This window comes from Megascapheus bottae, chromosome 9 (genome assembly GCF_031878675.1).
Source record: "Megascapheus bottae isolate mThoBot1 chromosome 9, mThoBot2.hap1, whole genome shotgun sequence".
In the NCBI taxonomy this organism is placed as follows: Eukaryota; Metazoa; Chordata; class Mammalia; order Rodentia; family Geomyidae; genus Megascapheus; species Megascapheus bottae.
The window spans coordinates 16,948,814-16,971,446 of NC_143517.1; the positions used below are offsets into that span (position 1 = coordinate 16,948,814).

At 35.4% G+C, this 22,633-nt stretch overlaps 1 protein-coding gene across 2 annotated transcripts in view; it reads right to left on the reverse strand.

The window, feature by feature from the left end:
- Nucleotides 1-22,633, reverse strand: part of Arfgef1 (ARF guanine nucleotide exchange factor 1) — a 121,663-nt gene that overhangs the window by 22,515 nt on the left and 76,515 nt on the right. For both annotated transcript variants that reach the window (XM_090338910.1, XM_090338911.1), the window contains exons 23-33: nt 21,650-21,740; nt 15,982-16,022; nt 15,721-15,890; nt 15,161-15,312; nt 14,851-15,023; nt 13,786-13,946; nt 12,384-12,514; nt 8,664-8,793; nt 6,396-6,531; nt 6,167-6,305; nt 2,241-2,313 (exon numbers count right to left, since the gene is read on the reverse strand). In XM_090338910.1, the coding sequence (XP_090195036.1) occupies nt 2,241-2,313; nt 6,167-6,305; nt 6,396-6,531; nt 8,664-8,793; nt 12,384-12,514; nt 13,786-13,946; nt 14,851-15,023; nt 15,161-15,312; nt 15,721-15,890; nt 15,982-16,022; nt 21,650-21,740 (1,397 nt within the window). The remainder of the gene's footprint in view (nt 1-2,240; nt 2,314-6,166; nt 6,306-6,395; nt 6,532-8,663; nt 8,794-12,383; nt 12,515-13,785; nt 13,947-14,850; nt 15,024-15,160; nt 15,313-15,720; nt 15,891-15,981; nt 16,023-21,649; nt 21,741-22,633) is intronic.

The following is a 22,633-nucleotide window of genomic DNA, read 5'->3' on the forward strand; positions in this document are numbered from 1 at the left end:
ATTTGCCCAACAGAGTTCTGAATCTACTAAAGACTGGTCATTTTTATTTTTTGTCCAATTTCTTTCTTTTAGGGTGAAAGTGTCTACATCCTATGATATCTTGCTATTGTGGAATATGATTTCCCCCCCCTAGATTTTTATATTCACATATGGACATGAATTTCACCCCAAAATAGACAATACCCAATATCTTACCCATTCTTAATCTAGATGACTGAAATCATAATTAAGATCATGGGGTTTGGCTGGGAGTTTGGCCTAGTGGTAGAGTGTTTGCTTAGCATGCACGAAGACCCGGGCTCAATTCCTCGGTACCACATACCTAGAAAAAAAGCTGGAAGTCGTGCTGAGGCTCCAGTGGTAGAGCTCTAACCTTCAGAAAGTCCAAGGACAGTGCTCAGGCCCTGAGCTCAAGCCCAGGACTGGCAGAAAAAAAAAAAAAAAAATCATGGGATTTTTGATGATGTTTAGAATGTGTTTTTTTTTTTTTTCCAGTTCTGGGCTTGAGCTCAGGGCCTGAGCACTGTCCTTGGGCTTGCTCAAGGCTAGAACTCTACCGCTTGAGCCTCAGCACCACTTTCGGCTTTTTTCTATGTATGTGGTACCAAGGAATCAAACCCGGGTCTTCGTGCATGCTAAGCAAGCACTCTATCAGAAGGCCAAACTCCCAACCTTAGAATGAGATTTTTTTTTTTAAACTTAGAGTTGATGCTGCAATTAATTGAGACTTTTCTTTGAGGGAGAGGGTCTCAGGATTCAGCGAATATCTTTTGCCCTTGGAAATAATCATACGCAATTTAGGTTCCAGAATGTAGATTACAGTAAACTGGACAGTGGTCTTAAAAAGATATTAAGTAGAAACTCCTAGTCCCTGTAAAATGCCTTCTTACTTGGAAGTTATGCTTTGTAGATACAATGTAAAGATCCTGAGATCATCTTGGAAAAGTGCGTTTCCTTAAAGCTTTGGGGGGGGAATGAGGGAGTCTTGTTGACTCCTCAATTTTGAACTTCTGATCTGATCTTTAGAACACTTAACATCAAGTTTGACATACAGTTCTAGGTAACTACTAGTATATTAACAAAACTTTTCTATAGGATGAAATTATATCAAAATTTTAAATAAGATATTATCAATAGAATATAACTGTAACCCTTCTACTAATTATAATAAAAAATGACATTAAAAAAGATATTATCAACAAATACTTTCAGATTGGTATGAAAAATTGCACTGTTACTTGAAACCTGGCATTGATAATCTTAAAATCATTGTACTCTATGTTCTATGTCAAAATTCTCCTCCATAGTACTTATAAAATTGTGGTTATCTGTAAAATTTATTGTTTAGAAATTTAACCTGAAAATTCCAGATAACAAATTGATATCATCTTTGTAAAAGAGTTGGGCTTACTGCTACAGTTTGAATAAATATATTTTTCTGTCCTTTCCAAAATCCATGTTGCAGTAGTACTGGCACCAAAACAAACATAAGCAAAAATAACACCTTCTAACACTTTGATCATTTTTCCAACTTTCTTTGTTCCTTTGTGCTTTTTTTTTTGGGGGGGGTGGGGGTAATGGAGTTTGAACTTGGCCTGGATGTTGTCCCTGAGCTCTTCAGCTCAAGGCTACCGCCCTACCCTTGAACCAAGTCCCACTTCCCATTTTCTTGAGGTTAATTGGAGATAAAGAGTCTCAGGTTTGTGCCCATGCTGACTTTGAACCTTGATCCTCAGATCTCAGCCTCCTGAGTAGCCAGGATTACAGGTGTGAGCCACCATGCCCAGCTTGTGCTGTTTTTATTAGACACTGTGACATGTTGTAAAAATAAATGAAGTAAGATAAAGTAACAATAATGACAATAAATTGTCCAGAAACTTAACTCCAATGAACAGTATTAAGAGGAGGATGGGGCCTTAAGGAGGTGTTTAGGACAAGGTGGCAATGTCTTCATCAATAGGGATGCTACCTTATTAAAAGGATGGGAACACTAACTAGGTAGGCCCTTCTCTGTTCTTTTGCTTTCTAACATGTAAAAATGGAACAAGTGCCATCTTGAAAGGAAATCAGCCCTCACCATCACCAAACTGGGTAGCTTCTTCTAAGACTCCAGAACTATGAGAACATAATTTTTTTTGCTATTCATAATATAACCAGACTCAGTTATTTTACTATAGCTAAAGGAACAGATTAAGACTATGGTATACAAGCACTGGACCCTATCATACTTAATTACTTACCAACTGTTTTTCACTCACAGGAGATAGAGGGGGGAGTGCAGTTTCTCCAGAACTCGGACGCCAAGTCAGGAGTCTAAGATAATAAAATCACAGCAGTCACTAGAAATGCATGCTACAGGCTATATTCAACAAACTTAGAAGTGAGCGCACTAGAGTAAAATAAATATATTGAAAACATACTTTGTTTTTGATTAGGGTTAAAAACAATTTGCTGAAAAACATCAGAAGATTTTAAAAATACATAGCTGTAGGAAATAATTCAGTAACATTTAAAGTAATTGGAAGCATTGTTTGGAATTAGTTTTGTAGTTAAATACACTTTGAAAAGTTCCAGAAAACTTTAAACCTACTTTTTCTGAGGGTTATAGTCTTCAAATATTATTCAAGATAAAATTTTTCAAAGTTTAAGACTTTTCAGAAAGTTGTAGATTAAAAACTAAAAAGCAAAAAAAGAATTCAAAATTCATAGAAATCTTCAGATTCTATTTTTTTATAAAAATAAATCTTGGCTGAAGAGAAAAGTGAATTTGCCATCCTTCAAAGAGATGTTTGGGACAGAATGCTGTCCAGACATCAATTTCTTACCTAACTACTGGGGATCAGGCAGACAGATGGCAAATTGATTATTCTATTTCTTATTAAAAGATGCTTACTAGATGATGATATATATATCATATATACATGCACATATATATACATACATGTATATGCATATAGTCCTGAATATATAACTTAGTAAATTAGATAGTTCTTGTTTTTAAAAAATTGGATAGCCAGACGAGACTAACCAAAAAAAAACTCTAGGATACGGAAACAACAGATTTATCTTTGTGATTGTTCTTAATGTACTAAGTTATTTCTTTTCACTTTTTCCCCCTGTGGAAGTAAGGTACCCACCCCACCTGACAAATGTAATTGTAACTCCTCTATACATTACCCTGACAATAAAATGTAATAAAAAAAACTGGATAGTTAACTTTGGTACAGATTTTATGGGATTTATGGGATAACAGCTAGGTAAGAATTCATATAACCACTAACCTAAAGATTATAAACTCTGATACACTTGCTTTATTTCTCAGATACCAGAAGAAAGTGCATCTGCATGTGCTAGGCACAGTAGCACATGTCTGTAATTCTACCTACTCAGGAGCAGAGATTGAGAAGATTGTGGTTAGAGGCCAAAAGTTTATAAGATTCTGTATGAATCAATAGTAATAATAATGAGAGGGGGGAGGGGGAAGGAGAAGAGGAGGGGGAGGGAGAGGGAGAGAGAGAGGGCAAAGGACATAGCTAGTAAATTAAATAGGAAGCTTACAGAATGGGAGAAAATCTTCACCAACCAAACAACGGACAAAGGCCTCATATCTAAAATATATCAACAACTCAAAAAATTGAATCACTCTAAAACTAACTAATCTCCAAAGTAACAACCATCCCATTAAAAAATGGGCCAAAGACTTAAAGAGAGTCTTCTCTGAAGAAGAAACAAAAATGGCCTATAGACACATGAAGCAATGCTCAACATCTCTGGTCATAAAAGAAATGCAAATCAAAACAACTCTAAGATTCCACCTCACTCCAGTTAGAATGGCCAAGATCAGGAAAACGAATAATAACAGATGCTGGAGGGGATGTGGCAAGGAGGGATCACTACTACACTGTTGGTGGGAGTGCAAACTCATTCAACCCCTATGGAAAGCAGTATGACAGTGCCTCAAAAGGCTAAACATAGAACTCTCCTATGACCCAGCAATTCCACTACTTGGCATTTACCCAACTATCCAGAATCTAGGGCATACTAAATCCACTAGCACAACAATGTTCACTGCAGCATTATTCACCATAGCAAAGATATGGAACCAACCTAGATGTCCCTCAGTTGATGAGTGGATCAACAAGTTGTGGTATTTGTACACAATGGAATTCTATGCTGCTGTCAGAAAAAACGACATCGCCCCATTTGTTAGGAAATGGAAAGACTTAGAAAAAATCCTATTAAGTGAAGTAAGCCAGACTCAAAGGAACTTAGGCTCAATGGTTTCCCTCATTTGTCATAACCAGTAGAAACCTTGGGCTCTACTAGCAGAGATCTGCAATAGAGCAAAACCTTGATACATAAGGCCATATAATGTGAAGCTAATTGAAAGGACCTCCAGGATATTGAAACAAAAGCCATATAATGAATGATTGTTGTCCTTAATGTACTATGTTATCTCTCATCTCTTTTGCTGTCCCTTGGGTATCTCATATTGTTATAGTACCTCACTTTGTTATCTGATATATTGAATTTATTTGTATTTGGTTATTTGAAATTTGATAGGGAAGGGGGGAAAACCAAGACGGGGGGGGGGGGGCACGCGGGAAGGTAAAGGGTACCAAGACATGTGAAAGGGTATCAATGTATGTGAATTAATGCACCTTCTATATGGCAAATATCATGTAACCCTTTTATTAATTACAATAAAAAAACAAAAATAGCTCCTGAATTAAAATAAAAAAAATAATAGTTTTACCAAAAAAAAACAGTAACAATAATGGGGGGGAAGGGGAAGGGGAAGGGGAAGGGGAGGGGGAGGGGGAGAGGGAGAGGGAGAGGGAGAGGGAGAGGGAGAGGGAGAGGGAGAGGGAGAGGGAGAGGGAGAGGGAGAGGGAGAGGGAGAGGGAGAGGGAGAGGGAGAGGGAGAGGGAGAGAGAGAGAGAGAGAGAGAGAGAGAGAGAGAGAGAGAGAGAGAGAGAGAGAGAGAGAGAGAGAAGAGTTGCACAGGCATATACCAGCCATCCAATGCAGGAAGTGTAAATAGGAGGACTGTTGCCCAAGATCACCCGGCATAAACACAAGGCCCTATGTAAATAAAAACCAAAACAAAATAAGTCTGCGGGAAACATGGCACAGGGGTAGAGTGACTGACAAACCGGCCCTGAGTTCAAATGCCAGTGCCACCAAAAAATAGACTAGAACCCAACAAAATAATAACAGTAGAATTAAAATATTAATAGTTAGAAATAACAGTGGCATTTCAGTGGTCCTACCTACACATGGACTCTTGACACATGTATGTTTAATTACTGTTATATTTACAGGGATACAAACATTTAAATTGGGGGAGGTTATAAAGCTTTAAAATGTGGATACATCGCAACTTTTTTTTTAGTTTTATGGATGTGATAGTGTACATTTGTGGTTCAGCAATCATGAGAAAACTAAAGCAGTCTTCAAGCCCAGGAGGAAAGTTAGAACAGTCTAAAATATAACCAGGGTAAATCGAGGTTGGAGAAATGACTCAAATGGTAGACCACCAGTCTGAGCAAGTGTGTGCCTGAGTCCAAATCCCAGTATCCCCCTACAAAGTGAGTGTGTATGTGTGTGTGTGCGTGAGAGAGAGAGAGACAGAGAGAGAGAGACAGAGAAAGAAGACAAAAAGGGCTGAGCTATAGTCATGGGTTAAGAAGTAGAGTGCCTGTCAATCATGCACAAGGCCTTAAATTCAAACTCAGCACCACTAGAAAAAGAAACACAACAATAACAACAACAAAAACCCCTACAAAACAAACAAAAAAAACTTCCTACCTCTAACTCAATTCCAAACTCAGTTTACAGAAAGATGATAATTATGACATACATGAGCACATGGTGTAATGTAAGCCAAAAAAAAAAATCTTACAAAAGTCAGTGGGGTCATTCTATTATGACCCAAATAATGAATTATCAGGCTAAAGATTTAGTTTGCAGAGAATTTAATTCATTTATTTGTTGTGATTTATAAGAGTTTGATTTGTAATCAATCTAAATCCATGCAACACTGAACATGCTTTATAAAAACATCCATAATGAGAAATCAGTAGTTACTTCCAAACTTAATCACAGGTCACTAGTAAGCTTATTTAGTATACAAATATGAATGTAAAATGACATGAAATCTTACGCATGTGGGATTGTGGTTTTGAAGATATCCAGTGTGCAGTTACAAGTTTTATCCCAGATTTCTAGGGTAAATTTTTCACCATTCAGAATAACAACATTCTCTAAGCAGTTTGTACCAGATCGTGCTAACTGCTCATTGTCTAGAGAAAAAAAAAATTCAATTATATTTTAACAAGATAACATGCAGTATTTTCTGTTCACCTTGTATATTATAGCTGTTACTGACATACCTTGTTGCACACACCAGTATAGCTGAGCAAAGATATCATCCAACAGCACATCACTGAGTACTTCTAAATACTGGGTGAATACATCACAGATTGCATAAAGGGCGTGATTGCAAGTTGTTGTCATCCATTCAGCTTTCTGGGGGCGGAAAAAGCCATTAAATGAAGGGTATACTATTTATCCATTAACCACTAGAATTAAAAGGGAAATATGCCCAGGGTAAGACTGATACATGATCTTCCTACTTAATGGTCTCCCATATAGTTGGGATCATAGTCAATGTGTGCCACATGCGCAGCTCATGAATAAGATCTCACTGACACTTCTGCTCAGGTTGGACTTAAGCTGTCTTACTTTTGGTCTCTGCTTATAAGTGTGAATGACTATTCCCACTGTCATTTTTCTTAGTAGTACTAGAGTTTGAACACAGGGCTTCATACTTGCTACACAGGTACTCTACTACTTGAGCTACATCCCCAGGCAGTTTGGCTTAGTCTTACAGTTTTGTCTGGACTGCCCTGAACTACAACCACAATCCTATTTATGCTCTCAGGGAGCTGGGATGTTGGTTGTGCATCTCTATACACTATCCAGACTGGTTTCAAACAGTGATATTCCCAGTATTTATCACCGGAGAGTTGGGAATACAAATGTGAGTGACAATACCTGGTTTACTAGAGTTTCCTGACATTAACACTTGTAACTTTTGTTTTTTTCTTTTTGACAGTACTTAGGTTTAAACTCAAGGCTTTTCACTTGCTAGGCAGTACTCTATATTATATGACCTGTGTCTTTAATCCTTGACGCTGTTTTTTTGTTTTGCGTTGACATAAAGTGCTTGAAACTCAGGGCTCTGCACTTCTACTTGCTTTTTCTGCTCAAGGCTGGCCCTGTACCACTTGAGCCACATCTCAACTTCTGTCTTTTTACTGGTTAATTGGAGATAAGAGTCTCATAGACTTTTCTCCTGGCTAGCTTTGAACCATGATCCTCAGCTATTATGCTACTAATGAACTAGGAATAAAGTAGTGAGCCACGAGCACATGGCCTGGCTCTGGTTGTTTCTGGGGAAATGTGGCACTCAGATTGACGTAGATGTAATCAGGCTTCTTGAAGGGTAGGTGTGCACCATCGTGCCCAGTTTTTGCTTCACACAGGCTGGCCTGGAACTTGATCCTCCTAATCTCAACTTCCTGTATACCTGGGATGACAGGCATGCATTATTATGCCCAGCTATTGGTTGAGATGGGATTTTGAAAACATGTTGTCCCGGTTGAGCCACTATCATCTAGCCTATATATACCATACACTTTCCAACATGAACAACAGGAAACATAGAAAAAGAATATGCTAATAGGGCTAGCAAAGACTTATAATCAACTTTCCTGAGGTACGGTTACTTCAAAACACACTAAAAGCAAGGGTTATAACAGGTATGACTAACTTTTTTCAAGCCTAGTTTAATACTGTTATAATAGGTAGGACAAAAACGGGAAATTTGGCACCGTAGCGCCAAACACATATTAGAATGGGTTTTTAGTAAAATATATTGAAATAAAGCATATTTTACTTTGTATTCTTTACTCAGTTCAGGGTAAGACTTCGCTATATAAAACTAAATGAAGTTATTGGGGTTTCATAGTTATAACATTAAAATGAACAAAAGAAATAGGAAGTTTAGCAAACACAATGTAAATAAAGGTTAAATTTACTTCTATTCCCAAATAATGTTCCTGCCTACAATTACAGCATTATCTCTTTTTGTTGTTGTTGTATGGTTGGTTGTATGGCTTGAACTCTAGGCTTGGGCATTGTCCCTGGGTCTTCGGATCAAGGCTAGCATTCTACCACTTGACAGAGCCACTTCTGGTTTTTTGGTTGCTAACTGGGGATAAGAGTCTCACTTTTGTGCCTGGGCTGGCTTTGAACCATGATCCTCAGGTCTCAGCTTCCTGAGTAGCTAGGATTATAGGTGTGAGCCACCAGAACCTGGCTTCAGCATTATCTCTTATGCATCAGAACAGAACATTCTCAGGAATTCTTCTCTGTTCATTATGTTTAATTTGAAACATAATATGTTGGGGTAAAACTATTAAAAACTTTTCACAGGCTGGAGGCATGGTTGAAGTGGCAGAACAACAGCCACAAACTATCAAGACAAAGTAAGTGTGAGGTCCTGATGTTCAAGCCCTGGTATTTAAAAAAAAAAAAAACAAAAAAACAAGCTTTTAAAACTTGATTATGCTGAATAAAATTTTGTGTTCTCTTACCTCTGTCTGTTGTTCTGGCAATTTCATGTTGTCAAAAATTCTGAAAACAATTCTAAATAAATCCTGCCACCAGTGTTTTTCGTAAGTGTGGCCATATGTTTTCATTATTTCAAACATTACTGTTAAGCCCCTAAAATGACAAAATACAATCAGGAAAAGTTATAATACAAAAAAGCAGCTTATCTCAACTTTTACTACTCACCAAGCTACTAAGAACATAAAGTTTAAAACTGATCTATAAGCTGATAAATAGTTTTGGCAAAGTAGCAGGACACAAAATTATCTTACAAAAAGTGGTAGTTTTTCTGTATGTCAGTAAAGTGCAGACAGAGAGGGAAATCAGGGAAACAATTCCATCTGCAATAGTCTCAAAAAGAAATATAGGAATAAATGTACCTATAAAGTAAAGAACTTTTCTCTCAAAAACTAAAAGTCCTAAAAAAAAAAAAAACCCACAAAAAGCACAAAAAACTGAAGGCATAAGGAAATGGAAAAGCTTCCCACATTCATCGATTGAAACATGAAAATGGCCATACTGCCAAAGGTGATCTACAAATCCAATGCAATACCCATCAAAATCCTAATGTCTTTCTTTACTAAGAGTTAACAATCCAAAAATTCATATACAACCACACAAAAGACCCCGAGTAGACAAAAGCAAAGTTAAGCAAAAAAAAAAAAAAATGCTGGAAGTATTACAATTCCACACCTCAAACTTTACTACAGAGCATAATAACAAAAACAGCTTGATACTTGCATAAAAATAGGCCCAAAGACCAGCACACATATTTACAAGTTATCTGATATTTGACGAGGGAGCCAAAAAATGTTGGTAAAAAGCTGGAAAAATTGGACATCCCTATGTAGAAGACTGAAAATGGATCCCTGTCTATCACTTGCACTAATTTCAACTCAAAAGGACTTCAACACTAGACCGGAAACCTTGAAACTACTACAAGAAGGAGTAGGAGAAGCATTAGAATTCATTGGAATAGGCAGAAACTTTTTGAGCACAGTTTCAGGGACTCAGCAAATAGAAGAGAGACTTGACAAATGGGATTGCTCAAACTAAAATGTTTCTGCACAGCGAAGTACATAGTTACAGGGGCCAGGGGTGTTATCTAGTGGTACAGTGCTTGCCTAGCACACACGAAGCTCTAGGTTTGATTCCTCAGTACCAAATTCATCCAGAAGTGAGGCTGTGGCTCAATTTGTAGAGCACTAGCCTTGAGCAAAAGAAGCTCAGGGGAAGTGGTGCTGTTGTTCAAAGTGGTAGAGTGGTAGCGTTAAGCTGAAAAGGTCAGGGAATGTACCCAGGGTCAGAGTTCTAGCCCTATAACCAACAAGAACAAAAACAAAAAGGACATAGTTACAAAGCTAAAAGACAGACTCCAGATCTTTACCTGCTACATGCTATATATTTGACAATTGCCTTCTATCCACAATATAGAAAAAGGTCAAGATACAAACCCTTCCTCCAAATCAATAATCATAAATGGGCACAAGTGCTACATACACAATTCTTAGAAGAAGAAAGCATGGTCAATAAACACATGAAGAAATGCTCAACATCTCTGGCCATAAGGAAATGCAAATCAAAACAACATGAAGATTCCATTTAACCCAGTAAGACAGGCCGTCATCCAGAATATAAACAATAGCTAATGCTGGTGAAGATTCTGGGAGAGAGGGACAAGAAATTGTACTGTGCTGTTAGTGGGAATGTATACCAATATAACCACTTGGAAGGCAGTTTGAAGATTCCTCAAAAAACTAAACATAGAAAGAACTACTGTTAATCCAGTAGTATCACCCTTGAGCATCTATCCAGAATATTACAAGTCAAGACACAGCAAAGACATTTGCCTTCATGTTCATTGTCACACTATTGATAATAAGTTATAGAAACAGCTCAGATATCCTGCAATGGATGAGTGGATCAAGAAAATGTGATACATACATTCAATGGAATTTTACTCATCCATTAGAAACAATATTTCATCATTTGCAAAAGGATAGACCAAGAAAAAAATTACATTAAGCAATATAAGTCAGGCTCAGGGAGACAAATGGAGGATGTTTCCTCTCATATGTGAAAGTTAGACCTAAAAAATATACATGATAAAATGTACAAAGTTTTGTGCAAATGCACAAAAACAAACTGACAAAAGGATGGTATACTTAGTCTAATAGTGTAACTTTCAAACTAACCAGTTATTTAATAAACACCCGGAAGCAGAAACATGTTTCGGGGAAGAGGTTCTAAAATGGATTGTTCATGAACAGAGAGAGGAAGGGTGAGCAAATGGAGTCATTATATTCAGTGTGTATCAGGTATAACAAACTATGTAAGTTCAAGGCAGGGATGGGAGGGGAAAAATGGGCAAGAACAATGGAAGGAATGACACTGATCAAGAAGCATTATACTCATAACCTGACTTGTAGAATTGTAACCATTTTATACAAATACTTAATAATAAACAGTAATCTGAGATAGTAGTGACACTGAGGCTTACTTAGCCTGTAACTGAGATTTACTCTTGCTTGACAGAACTTTCCTTGACAGAACATAAGAAAAGGAACGAGAATGCACTCTGTTATCACATTTCTATTACTAATTTTGTACCATTCTGTATTAGCTTCATAATTTAAAATTTTGATAAACTAATGATTATTCCTAAAAAGGAAAGACACTTAAAAAGGAATTTTATATACTATAAAACTAAAGCCATGATGGTCTTAATTATTCATTGACAGGCCATTTAAATATGGTAGTCAAAGCAAGAATGCCAAGAAATACTCCCTTCATTAAGCTTATGAAGTATATACTAGGTTAGAAGACTGTCTATATAGTTGTAATAGTACAAAAACCTTAAAAGATTCATATGTAAAACATCTCATACAAATTAACTCAAAAGGCTAAATTTCTAAAAACTAATACTAAACAATACTAAAATAAAAACAATACTAAAATATAATACTAAAAAACACATACCATGTAGAAAAAAATTAGGAAATTGAAGTATATTAAAAATTTTAATATAAATACATTTGGTAGTCCAAACTACATAGCAAGCAAAATTATTCACATGAAATTTAAAAAGTATACTGACTTCTTGTCTAGTTATATAACACCCTTTTTAAAGGTCATATGCATGAATGGAATGTCACAATGAAACCTCTAATGACTTTCTAAACATTTCTTAACTAGCATATATTAATTGTTCAAGTAGACCTATACTGTAACATTTCCACATGTGAACAGATCAAATTCATTCCTCCTATCTCTCACTTCTCCTCCTCCATTCTTAAAACCATTTCAACAAGTTTCATTGTTCTATTATTATACCTGAAACTATACCTGAACTATGACCATATCCATCCTTCTGCTAGCTCTTTCTGCTCTCAATACAGGAAACCCCTAATTTGCACAGTAAATATATACTAATTGAAAATAACGCTACAAATCATTCTTAAGGCATTAACTTTGAAGCTAAAAAGAGTAGACTATAATCAAACTTTAGGAAACTAGTGTATTTAAAAGTTTTTTTACTTTTCATCTTGCTGTCCAAAAACATATTTTAAGCTCATGTTTATTTTTTAATTTCCCAATTTTATAATTTTGCATTGAGAAAGCTTATGATGTGATGCTCTGAACTTCTTTGCATACTAAGAAAAGTCAAACTCTTCAAAACTTGAATTTCAAATACTGATTGTTACCTGGTTCTTACATCTAATTTGCATCTATTGATGATACAGGATAACTCAAAGAGAATAGGGAACCATCCTCTCACCCACACCCTGTCTTCAGGTGCCACATTCATGTCGTCACTTGTATATTCCTTGAAAGCCTTCAAGAAGAAAATTTGGATTACTAATAGCAAACAAAATATGTGCATATTCAATGGTTTATTTTAATAAAAATATTTAAATTTTTACCAACCAAGTAGTCAACTAAGTAACAATGTACAAAAAGACAGTGGCCCACAAACAGCACTAGAATAGAGCCCCAAACTTTTTTTTTCAATTGGTATCAGTTCTCTGCATCATACTAATTCAAGGTTCTCATTCTTAATATTTAAATAGAATTCCACATAGCCACATGAGAACAAGATGAGGTCAAATGAACGAATGTAGGTAAAAATTACTAAGTGCTTCATGGGTCTATGTTAGTATATTGTAAAATTTATTCCTAAATCTATAGATTGATATATAAAATGACAGATTTTTCAATTCATTTTTTTGCCTTTTTAAAAATTGTAATTAATAGGAGGGTTACATTATATTCACCAGATAGAAGGTGCATTACTTCACATTGATACCGCTTCTCATGTTTTTGTCCCCATTTCCCTCCCCCCTCAATTCAATTTTTTACTTCAGAACTTAAGCATGTATTTATTCATAGTTAGTCTCAGTGCACCACAGCCACAAGCAAATGAGCAACACTGTTAAGAAATTGTCAGAAACACAATCTGGGATTAGAGCCCTACCTCTATTTCATAAGCCCTGAAACTGTGGGCTAGCAAAACATGTGCCTTAGTTTGTGCGGCTAGCACAAATGTATTACCTAACTAAAAATGTATTATCTATCTCATAAAGTGTTATGAAGAATAAGTAAATTAGTACATGTGAAATGTTTAGAAAAGACTTAATAATACCTCTAAAATTATTAAAATACCTTTAAGAATGCTTAGCAACTTTACAAACTGTACTAACTTAAATTGTTTCATATCCTCAATTCCAAAACAAATTCAGATTTCAGACTGGAAATTCATTCTCAGGGAAATTTTTTTCATATTTTTTATTGTAATTAATAGAAGGGTTGCATTATATTCATCAGATAGAAGGTACATTACTTCACAAATATTGATACCCTTTCTCATGTCCTATTTCCCATTTCCCTCCCTCCCTCACAACCTGATTTCCCCCCTTTCCTCTCCTATGTCAAACAACCAATTAAGCATATATAAAATATATCAGATAATAAGGTGAAATATTGTAACAATATGAGATAACCAAGGGACAGTAAAAGAGATGAGAGATAACATAGTACATCAAGGACAACAATCACTCGTTATATGGCTTTTCTCAGTGAAATTTTGTTAACTAAATACCATTATACCTGAGGTCTTTCAGATACATATTTTGCACAATGGCGAATAAGTCGAATTGCTTCCATACTCGTATCTGGGAAAGCTGCATTGCATGCAAACTCAGACAAACACTTCACTGCATCCTGGAAAGAGTCAATGGTTGCTGGAAAGTGTTTTTCAAATACAAGGGCTAAAACAGAGAAAGATAAAGCAAAAAACTGTAATTTTTCAATTATTCTTAATTGTACCCAAATATGTCAATCTTCAGATGTATACATATTTCTTATAAACTGCTAAAGGCTTTAACATCCAACAAATATGAAATTTCAGGTCTGGCCCTACTGTTTACTTACCTGTCCTGGTATAATATGTCTGTTTCACTTACTATTAAACACAACTCACAAAAAAATTACTGGTTCAAAGAAGTACTGATCAGCTTTTTTGAATAAATACACAAAATTACTCAATGTCTCCTTCTTTCTTGTTCTACAAAATGGGAATAGTAATACAAGAAAATTGTAAGTATTACTTATACATATTTTAAGAGCTCAAGCATTTAATAAATGATAGCCATGGTGATGCCATGAGTCCCGATGTTCTATGACCTTATGCAGATTACTTGTCTCGCTGGGTCGGTTTCCCAATCTATTGAAATCTCTCTTAAAAAATTAAAAAAAAAAAAGGGACTGAGAATGTGGCTTAGTGGTACAGTCCTTGCCCAACATGCATGAAGCCCTGAGTTTGAGTCCTCACTACTGTATAAACAGAAAAAGCTGGAATGGCGCTGTGGTTCAAGAAGTACAGCACTAGTCTTGAACCAAAAATGTTCAGGGACAGTATCTAGTCCTGAGTTCAAGTCCCAGGACGGATAAATAAATAAATAGCTACAGATGCTAATATCATGAAACAGAGAAAAAGAAAATACATGAAATATGATTATAGTGAAGACCATACAGTTATTCTTCTATAAATACTACATATAATTGTTCCTTTTTCTAGTTTTACAAGCCTCATATTGTATTTCAATTATCATCTGAACACATTAAGCTTAAAAAAAAAACAAAAAACTTTAACACAGGAAAAAGAACACTCACTGACAATATGCCCTGTTGTTTGAAAAGCAAGTTCCACTATGCTTTCATCTTGATCAGATGCAGCTAGGTGAAATACAGAGAAAATGTTCTTCCATCCAGACCGAATGTTAGCAGCTTGAGAATTAACCATCTGTGCTATACACCGTACAACCATATCTCGAATTGTTGGAGACCTAAAATTTAAATGTAATTGTTTAGATACGCATACAAATGAAACTTATCAGCTTTTCTTCCGCTTTATTTGTTCTCTCTGTCATGGAAAGCAATAAGGCTTTTCTGGTATTATTCAATTTAACAAACAGTACCGTACCTGTTTCGTTTCATTATATGTTCAAAAGGTCTTAAGAAATCCTTCTGGAATCTGAAATTTGCAAGTTCCCCTTTCTCTAAAAACTTCATTGACAATTGCCTCAAGGAGTCTACTGCAAAAATAGCTACATCTTCATTAGGATTGCAGCCAACCTGGATAACAACAGTAACAAGAATGTTACAACAGAATGTTAATGTCAGTGGTGAAAACCTATAATGCTTTATTTATGCCTTAGAACAACATGCTTCAATATCTTTCTTCTTTTTTTCTTTCTTTCTTTTTTTCCTCTCTCTCTTTCCCTCCCTCCCTCCTCTGCTCCCCCTCTCTTTTTTTTGAGAGGTCTTGGATATATAGCCAATGCTAGACTTAAACTTGAACTTGGCATACTCTTCTCTAATCTTCTGAGTGCTGGAATTATAGGTATGAGCCAATATTCTTGGATGGATTGCTAAATAATTATGAAAAAGTAATAACTACTTGCACGGAAAAAAGTCTCATGATTCAAAAATTTTAAAAAATCCTCTAAGGTATTTTTAGAACAAATAAAGTTATTCAAGTACCTTATTAAAATGATCTCCAATAACTTCCCAAATCCGAGACCACTGCAATCTTATTCTTCCCATGTTGTAATATGATATTTCTACTATTTTTTGTAGACTAAACATTCTTGGGTGTGTAGTGGAAAGTAATTCATCCATAGATACAGCACAGAGCCAACGGACAAAATCCACTACAACATAAATACATTTGGTTTTTTAGTTCAACTTTAAATGGTTTTGGTTGAAAGCCAGTTTGTAAGTAGAATGAGTACATACACTTACCAATAGCATTTCCATCTAGCCTTGTAGATCCTGTGAATATTCTGGGGAGAATAAAATATAATTTTAAGAACTTAAATAGTCTTACCTTTGATACATCAATTTAAAAATAAGTGGCTTGGAATAGCAGTCATTTTTATTTGTTAAGGGGACAAAAATCAGGTATTCAAAGGAGTATTTTATTATTATTATTATTTATTATTGTTATTAAGTAGTTTACAAAGAGGTTTCAATTCCATTAGCCAGGTAATAAATGCAATACTTCTTGGTTAGTAGCACCCCTTCCTTTGTTCTCCCCTTTTATTCCCAGTCTTACTCTCAGGTTACATAGTTCCAGTTGTATATAACATACATGGAACATAATGATTATATTTTCTCATTCTCCCTTCTTCCACTATGCACCCCCCCCAAAATAAGCATATTTTTATCTTACAATTTAGTAAATAACATTTGTATTTGACTCTTCTCCCTCTTACATTAATGTTACTAGAATAAGCCTATAGTGAATTTTTTTTTGGTGGGGGGGGCAGTCCTGGGCTTGAGCTCAGGGCCTGAGCATTGTCCTTGGACTTTCTCAAGGCCAGAGCTCTACCACTTGAGCCTCAGCAACACTTCTGGCTTTTTTCTATATATGTGGTACTGAGGAATCAAACCTGGGTCTTCATGCATGCCAGGCAAGCACTTTACCACTAGGCCAAACTCTCAGCCCTAGTGTTGTAAGTTTATTACAAAATTCACAAATAAATTTTATTACTAAATTTACAAATAAAGATAGTATGGGATTTTAAAAATAAGAGAAATATTTTGTAAAAACAATGAACTGGTACAGTATTATTAATGAGACTTCAATTTTTTGATTGTTTGATTGTTTACTAGTTTATAAGCAAGTTCTTAAAATTATATTTTATTTCTATAGGTGATGTTTATTTGACTAGAAAATTCAACAGAAACAGCTAATGGTCTTGATTTAATCAAAAAGGGGCTAAATCACTTTCTTGGACATTCAAAGGTTTAGCTTTCTAAGGTATGCAATAACCTTTGTCCAGCCTGCTTTGCTACATTCTTTTTCTACATAACAATTTCATTAAAGATTTTAGCATAAATATCTTCATCTTTGTTTTTTGTGGGGGGGGAAGGGTGTGTGTGTGCTGGTACTGAGGTTTATATTCAGGACCTGGGCACTGTTCAGCTTTTTCTACTCAAGACTAGTGCTTTAAACACTTGAGCCACACTTCTACTTTGGCTTTTTGCTAATTAAGTGATGATTTTCATGGACATTCCTACCTAGGCTGGCTTTGAACTGTAATCCTCAGAACTGAGCCTCCTGAGTAGCGAGCATTACAGTCACTGGCACCCTACCTCATCAATTATCTTCTTAAAAGTCTGCATTGAAATGTGGTACATATACACAATGGAATTCTACATAGCCAACAGACAAGATAAAATAATGGCATTCACAGGGAAATGGATGAATCTGGAGCGAATCATGCTGAGTAAGACAAGTCAAGACCTAAGGAACAAAAGGCGCATGGTATCCTTAATATGTGGCTATTAAATCCAAAGAGTACAAGAGCGAGGACTCAATAACTGTATACCCAAAGCTATGGACATGGTAATGGAAATATAAACATAACTATATAGACATAAAAACCTATGACTCTATAGACGTAATGTTTTATTTCTTAAATTAACATGTTTCTATGACATACAAACCCTTAGCCTAATTTTGATTAAGTTCTAAATACTAAGTCCCAGTGATTGTAAATAGATTCCCTCCTTGAACACTTGTTAGTTAAACTTGTCATTTAAAATATGATGTAAAAATCAACATTAATAAATTCTTTTAAAAAAAAGTCTGCATTGTACCCATGTTCTAGGTTTGTAAGGCAAAGTTCTGTGACTGTTCACAAGAATTTACCTGGTAAAAGGAAACCTGAAGGGTAGGAGGCAGGTCAAACAAACTTACAGATAACATTATAATACCCACTCACGAAGTGGGTATTATAAACATAGCACAATTAGTCCACATTAAACTGTATAGAAGAAACAACAGAAAAAGACATAAAAAGCATTAATTTCTATCTAAGAAGAAAGTAAATGGCAAAACGTATAAGAGTAAATAACAGAAGAAGAGTGGAAGAATATCCAATAAGCTAAAGGTGGAGAAATGTTGGCAAACAATGGCAAAAAGGACACAGAGTTACATTCACAGTCCCTCAGGTTCTGTTGCCTGAGGATAGCGTGGAAGTTAGTGCATTTTGGGTATGTTCCCTGAGGCAGTAGTCCACACTACTTATAATGTCCTATTAAAGATAAATCATGGGCCAGGAGTTTGGCCTAGTGGTAAAGTGCTTGGCTAGCATGCACGAAGACCTGGGTTCGATTCCTCGGCACCACATACATAGAAAAAAAAAAAAAAAGCCAGAAGTGGTGCTAAAGCTCAAGTGGTAGAGCTCTAGCCTTGAGAAAGTCCAAGGACAGTGCTCAGGCCCTGAGCTCAAGCCCAGGATTGGGGGAAAAAAAAAAACTTGGGGGGAAAACCAAGACGGGGGTTGGGGGGTGGAGGGGAGGGTAATGGGGACCAAGACATGTGAAAGGGTATCAATATATGTGAATTAATGCACCTTCTATCTGGCAAATATCATGTAACCCTTTTATTAATTACAATAAAAACAATATATAAAAAAACAACTTATGGGCCAGAAGTTTGGCCTAGTGGTAGAGTGCTTGCCTACCATGCACGAAGACCCAGGTTCGATTCCTTGGTACCACATACTTAGGAAAAGCCAGAAGTGGTGCCGAGGCTCAAGTGGTAGAGTTCTAGCCTTGAGAAAAATCCCAAGGACAGTCCTCTGGCCCTAAGCTTAAGCCCAGGACTGGTTAAAAAAAAAAAAGATAAATCATGTGGCAGAATATAGAGGTTTATCTTTGTGATTGTTGCTGTTAATGTACTATATGAAGTTATTTCTTTTCTCTTTTTTTCCCCCCCACTTAATCTCATGTGGTTATTGTATCTGACTTTGTTACCTAGTATTTTGTATACATGTTCATTTGTTTATTTAAAATAGGGAAGGGGAAGGAAGGGGGAAAATGAAGATTGGATGGGGTAGGGGAGGGAAAGGGAGACAGAAACATGAGAAGGGGTATTAAGGTTGGAGAAGTAATATACCCATTACCTGATGAATGTAACTTGTAACCCCCTCTATACATTACCCAACAATAAAATAAAAAAAAAAACCAATAAAACAGTAAGGTAAATCTTAAAATACTATAAGGAGAACACAACTCGGTTTCACAAAACCAAGTTTATAAAAAGGATTCTACATTTTCTTTATGAAAAGCAATGAATACCATAAAACAAACAGATTTAGTAGGGTGTGGGAGTTGGCCTAGCAGTGGAGTGCTTGCCTAGTATGCACGAGGACCTGGGTTCGATTCCTCAGTGCCACATACATAGAAAAGCTGGAAGTGGTACCCAAGTGGTAAAGTTCTAGCCTTGAGAAAACCCAAGGATATTGCTCAGGCCCTGAGTTCAGTCCCTAGGATTGGCAAAAAAAAAAAAAGTTTAAAAGACATGCCTTAAAAACAGCAGAGGGAAAATGAAAAAGAACAAAAGAAAAGTTTGAAAATATTTTTTAGAGAAATAAACTATTCAACACACAGATTCATTCCTATAAAAGGTTTCTGCAGTATACACATTAGAAGTAACTTTCCTTTCTTAGATTAATAGGAATTTATGAGCAAATTCAGCCGGAATAAACTGGTTATAACTTCACAAAAGCAGAAAAATGATGCACAGTAGGAGATGGGCTAGTATAAAGCAAGATGTGGTACGTTTTAAAAATTGTACAAAACTGATGTTAAGCAACTTTTTTAACCTTTACAAGTACAAATAAAACATTACTAGTCAAAATCTGCTTGATACACAGTTTAGTAATATTTGTCAAGTTTAATAGTGCCTAGAATACTTTAGCAACTGCTGGAGGATTAGCTACTACCAGATTAAAATGCTTAGTATTTTCTTAAATTCTTATGGTACAGAATTTCCAAAACAAACAAGGAGAGAATTTGAAAATCACCTTAAAGCTTTTAAAAGGATTGGGGGAAGGAGGGCTTGAGGGACTTGAACTCAGGGACTAGCCACTGTCCTTGAGCTTTTTTGCACAAGGCTGGCTCTCTACTACTTGTACCACAGCTCTACTTCTAGTTATTTCTTTGGGTGATTAATTGGAGGAAAGAGTCTCATGGACCTTTCTGCCTAGGTTGACTTTAATCCTTTATCCTAAGATATCAGCCTCCTGAGTAGCTATGATTAAAGAAGTGAGCTGCTGGCACCCACCCAGAATGATAATTTTTTGTTGGCTAAGAAACAAATTGTAAAGACTTTAAACATAGACTTAACTTTCTCTTGTTTAGTTATAACAAACAATGGATCAGAAGGCCAAATTAAAACTGGATGTAGTTGTTTTATCACGGAAACAGAAATTGTAGGAATAACACTGAACCTTTTCTGAATGAAGTCTTATAATGACTAAACATATGCTCATAACATGATTCTGGAGACATACATATATGCAGAAAGGCAGAGAAGAGTACAAAATCAGAGACAGGCTGTCCTGATAGGTTTGACAGACAAACCATCTGTCACTGCTCAAAATTCTCTATGAATTAAAGAATATAAGTTATTGCAATGACCAAGACATGATTTATGGGAATCAAGACCTGTTTAATGGAAATAAGTAAGTTACTTAAATCCCACTGTTCCGTTTCCTCATTTGTGAAGTGAAGATGCCAATAATGCTTATCTCATGAAGTTACTGAAAGGATTATATGAAGTAAAATAAATGTGCAAAACATATGCTCCATTTTGGGGAAATAATAAGAAAATGCACAAGTGAAATTCAAGAATTTTTTTTTAAGGATAACATTCCAGGGAATACTTTTAGGGTCATTAATTACTGAACATTTTAGTTCTTTCTTAATGCAAAAAGTTACTGAAACAGAGTAAATAGGCACTATGAGCCTCTAGGGCATTTGAAAAGATTATGGCAAACATTTTTTCAAGTTTCCATCATAAGTAATAAAAGAAAAAAAGTTGGTGTTTCAATTTTAGCTAATCTTCAAAATACTAAAAGATTAGGTCTATGGGCTGAGCATTTTAAAATCTGAAATATTCCATAGTAAAACAACCACAGTGTGTGCTTTCTTTTAGAAAGCAAAAATCAACAGCAATAATAAAGTATATAATATATAATTTTAAAGTCTTTTCCAAAGAAGCTTATAATGATTTTCAGTAATACTTTCACTTGTATCATAATGCAGTTTACATCATGCAATCATAGAGACAAATTACCCTACATTTTCAGAGTGATAATAAGGAAAATGTTTCTATACAGACAATAAAACATTTGTGGTTTTTTTCCATCAAGATTACTACTCCCAAAAAAAGAAGAAAAAAAAAGATTATTACGCCCTAAATACTCATACCTATTTTAATTTAAATTTTCATCCCATTTACTTCTATCCTATTCTAACAATGAAGAAATAAAATAACAGTTCTTCACTAAAATCACAACATAAGTCAATACAGTCTTATTTACTGGGAGAAAATTTACCACTGAGTAAACTGAAATTGCTGACAGCTGAAAAGGGAAGAATGTGAACACTTTACCTATCTACAGCAACAACAACACTTTGAGAACTGGTTTCTCCAATGGATTCTTGAATACTCGCTATCTGCTTCCAGTCCACATTTCCTCCAACTACAACACATAAAAGAGAGTCTTTTTAGTTTGAAAATAATTCAGTGAAAAAACACATTCATAGTTCTAAAATTTATTTCTCAAAACATTTATTTTCTTAATAAAAGTATAGGCTTCAAGTAATTTGGGGGGGGCACCTGTGACAGGACAAATGTATTTAGTGAGTGAGATACACTAAACAGCATATAAGACATGGTATACGGCATGCTTATAAAAATTATACTAATTAGGAGTACTATAATTTGGAATACAAAGTTAATGATTTTAGACATAATTACCCTTAATCTTTAAGAAAGATAAAATGAACTCCCATGTTAATGAGACCTTTTGTGGATGATTCCAATTATAGATGTTAGACTTTCCCTGTTATTTAATATTTAATTCTCTTCTTCTCAAATCCATTGGAAACTCTGTTCTAAAATTATCTCATTCAAAAGACACATTTACCTTTTCCCTAGTATGTTGGACAGTATAAAACACTATCTCTAGTTTTGGATCCTTAATCTTAGAATTATTATTTTCCTTCTCCATCATCAATTCAACTAGTCACTAAATCTTCTCTGACTTATTTTTCACATCTATTACTTTCCATTCTACTTAATTTAGGCCCTCACAATTTCTGTTTGGATTACAGAAACAGTCACCAGACTTATTTCCTCCATTAAGTTTTCCTCTTCTATCCACTACCAGAGTAGTACTAAATCAACACCTTCATTGTATTTATTTATGGGATAAAGTATAATCTCTTCAGCTTAATACTGAAGATACTTCCCCTCAACATTTTAACCAGTATGTATTACTACTATTTATGCGATCTTTTGACTATTTAAAATGTATTCACCAGGGGCTGGGAGTTTGGCCTAGTGGTAGAGTGCTTGACTAGCATGCACAAA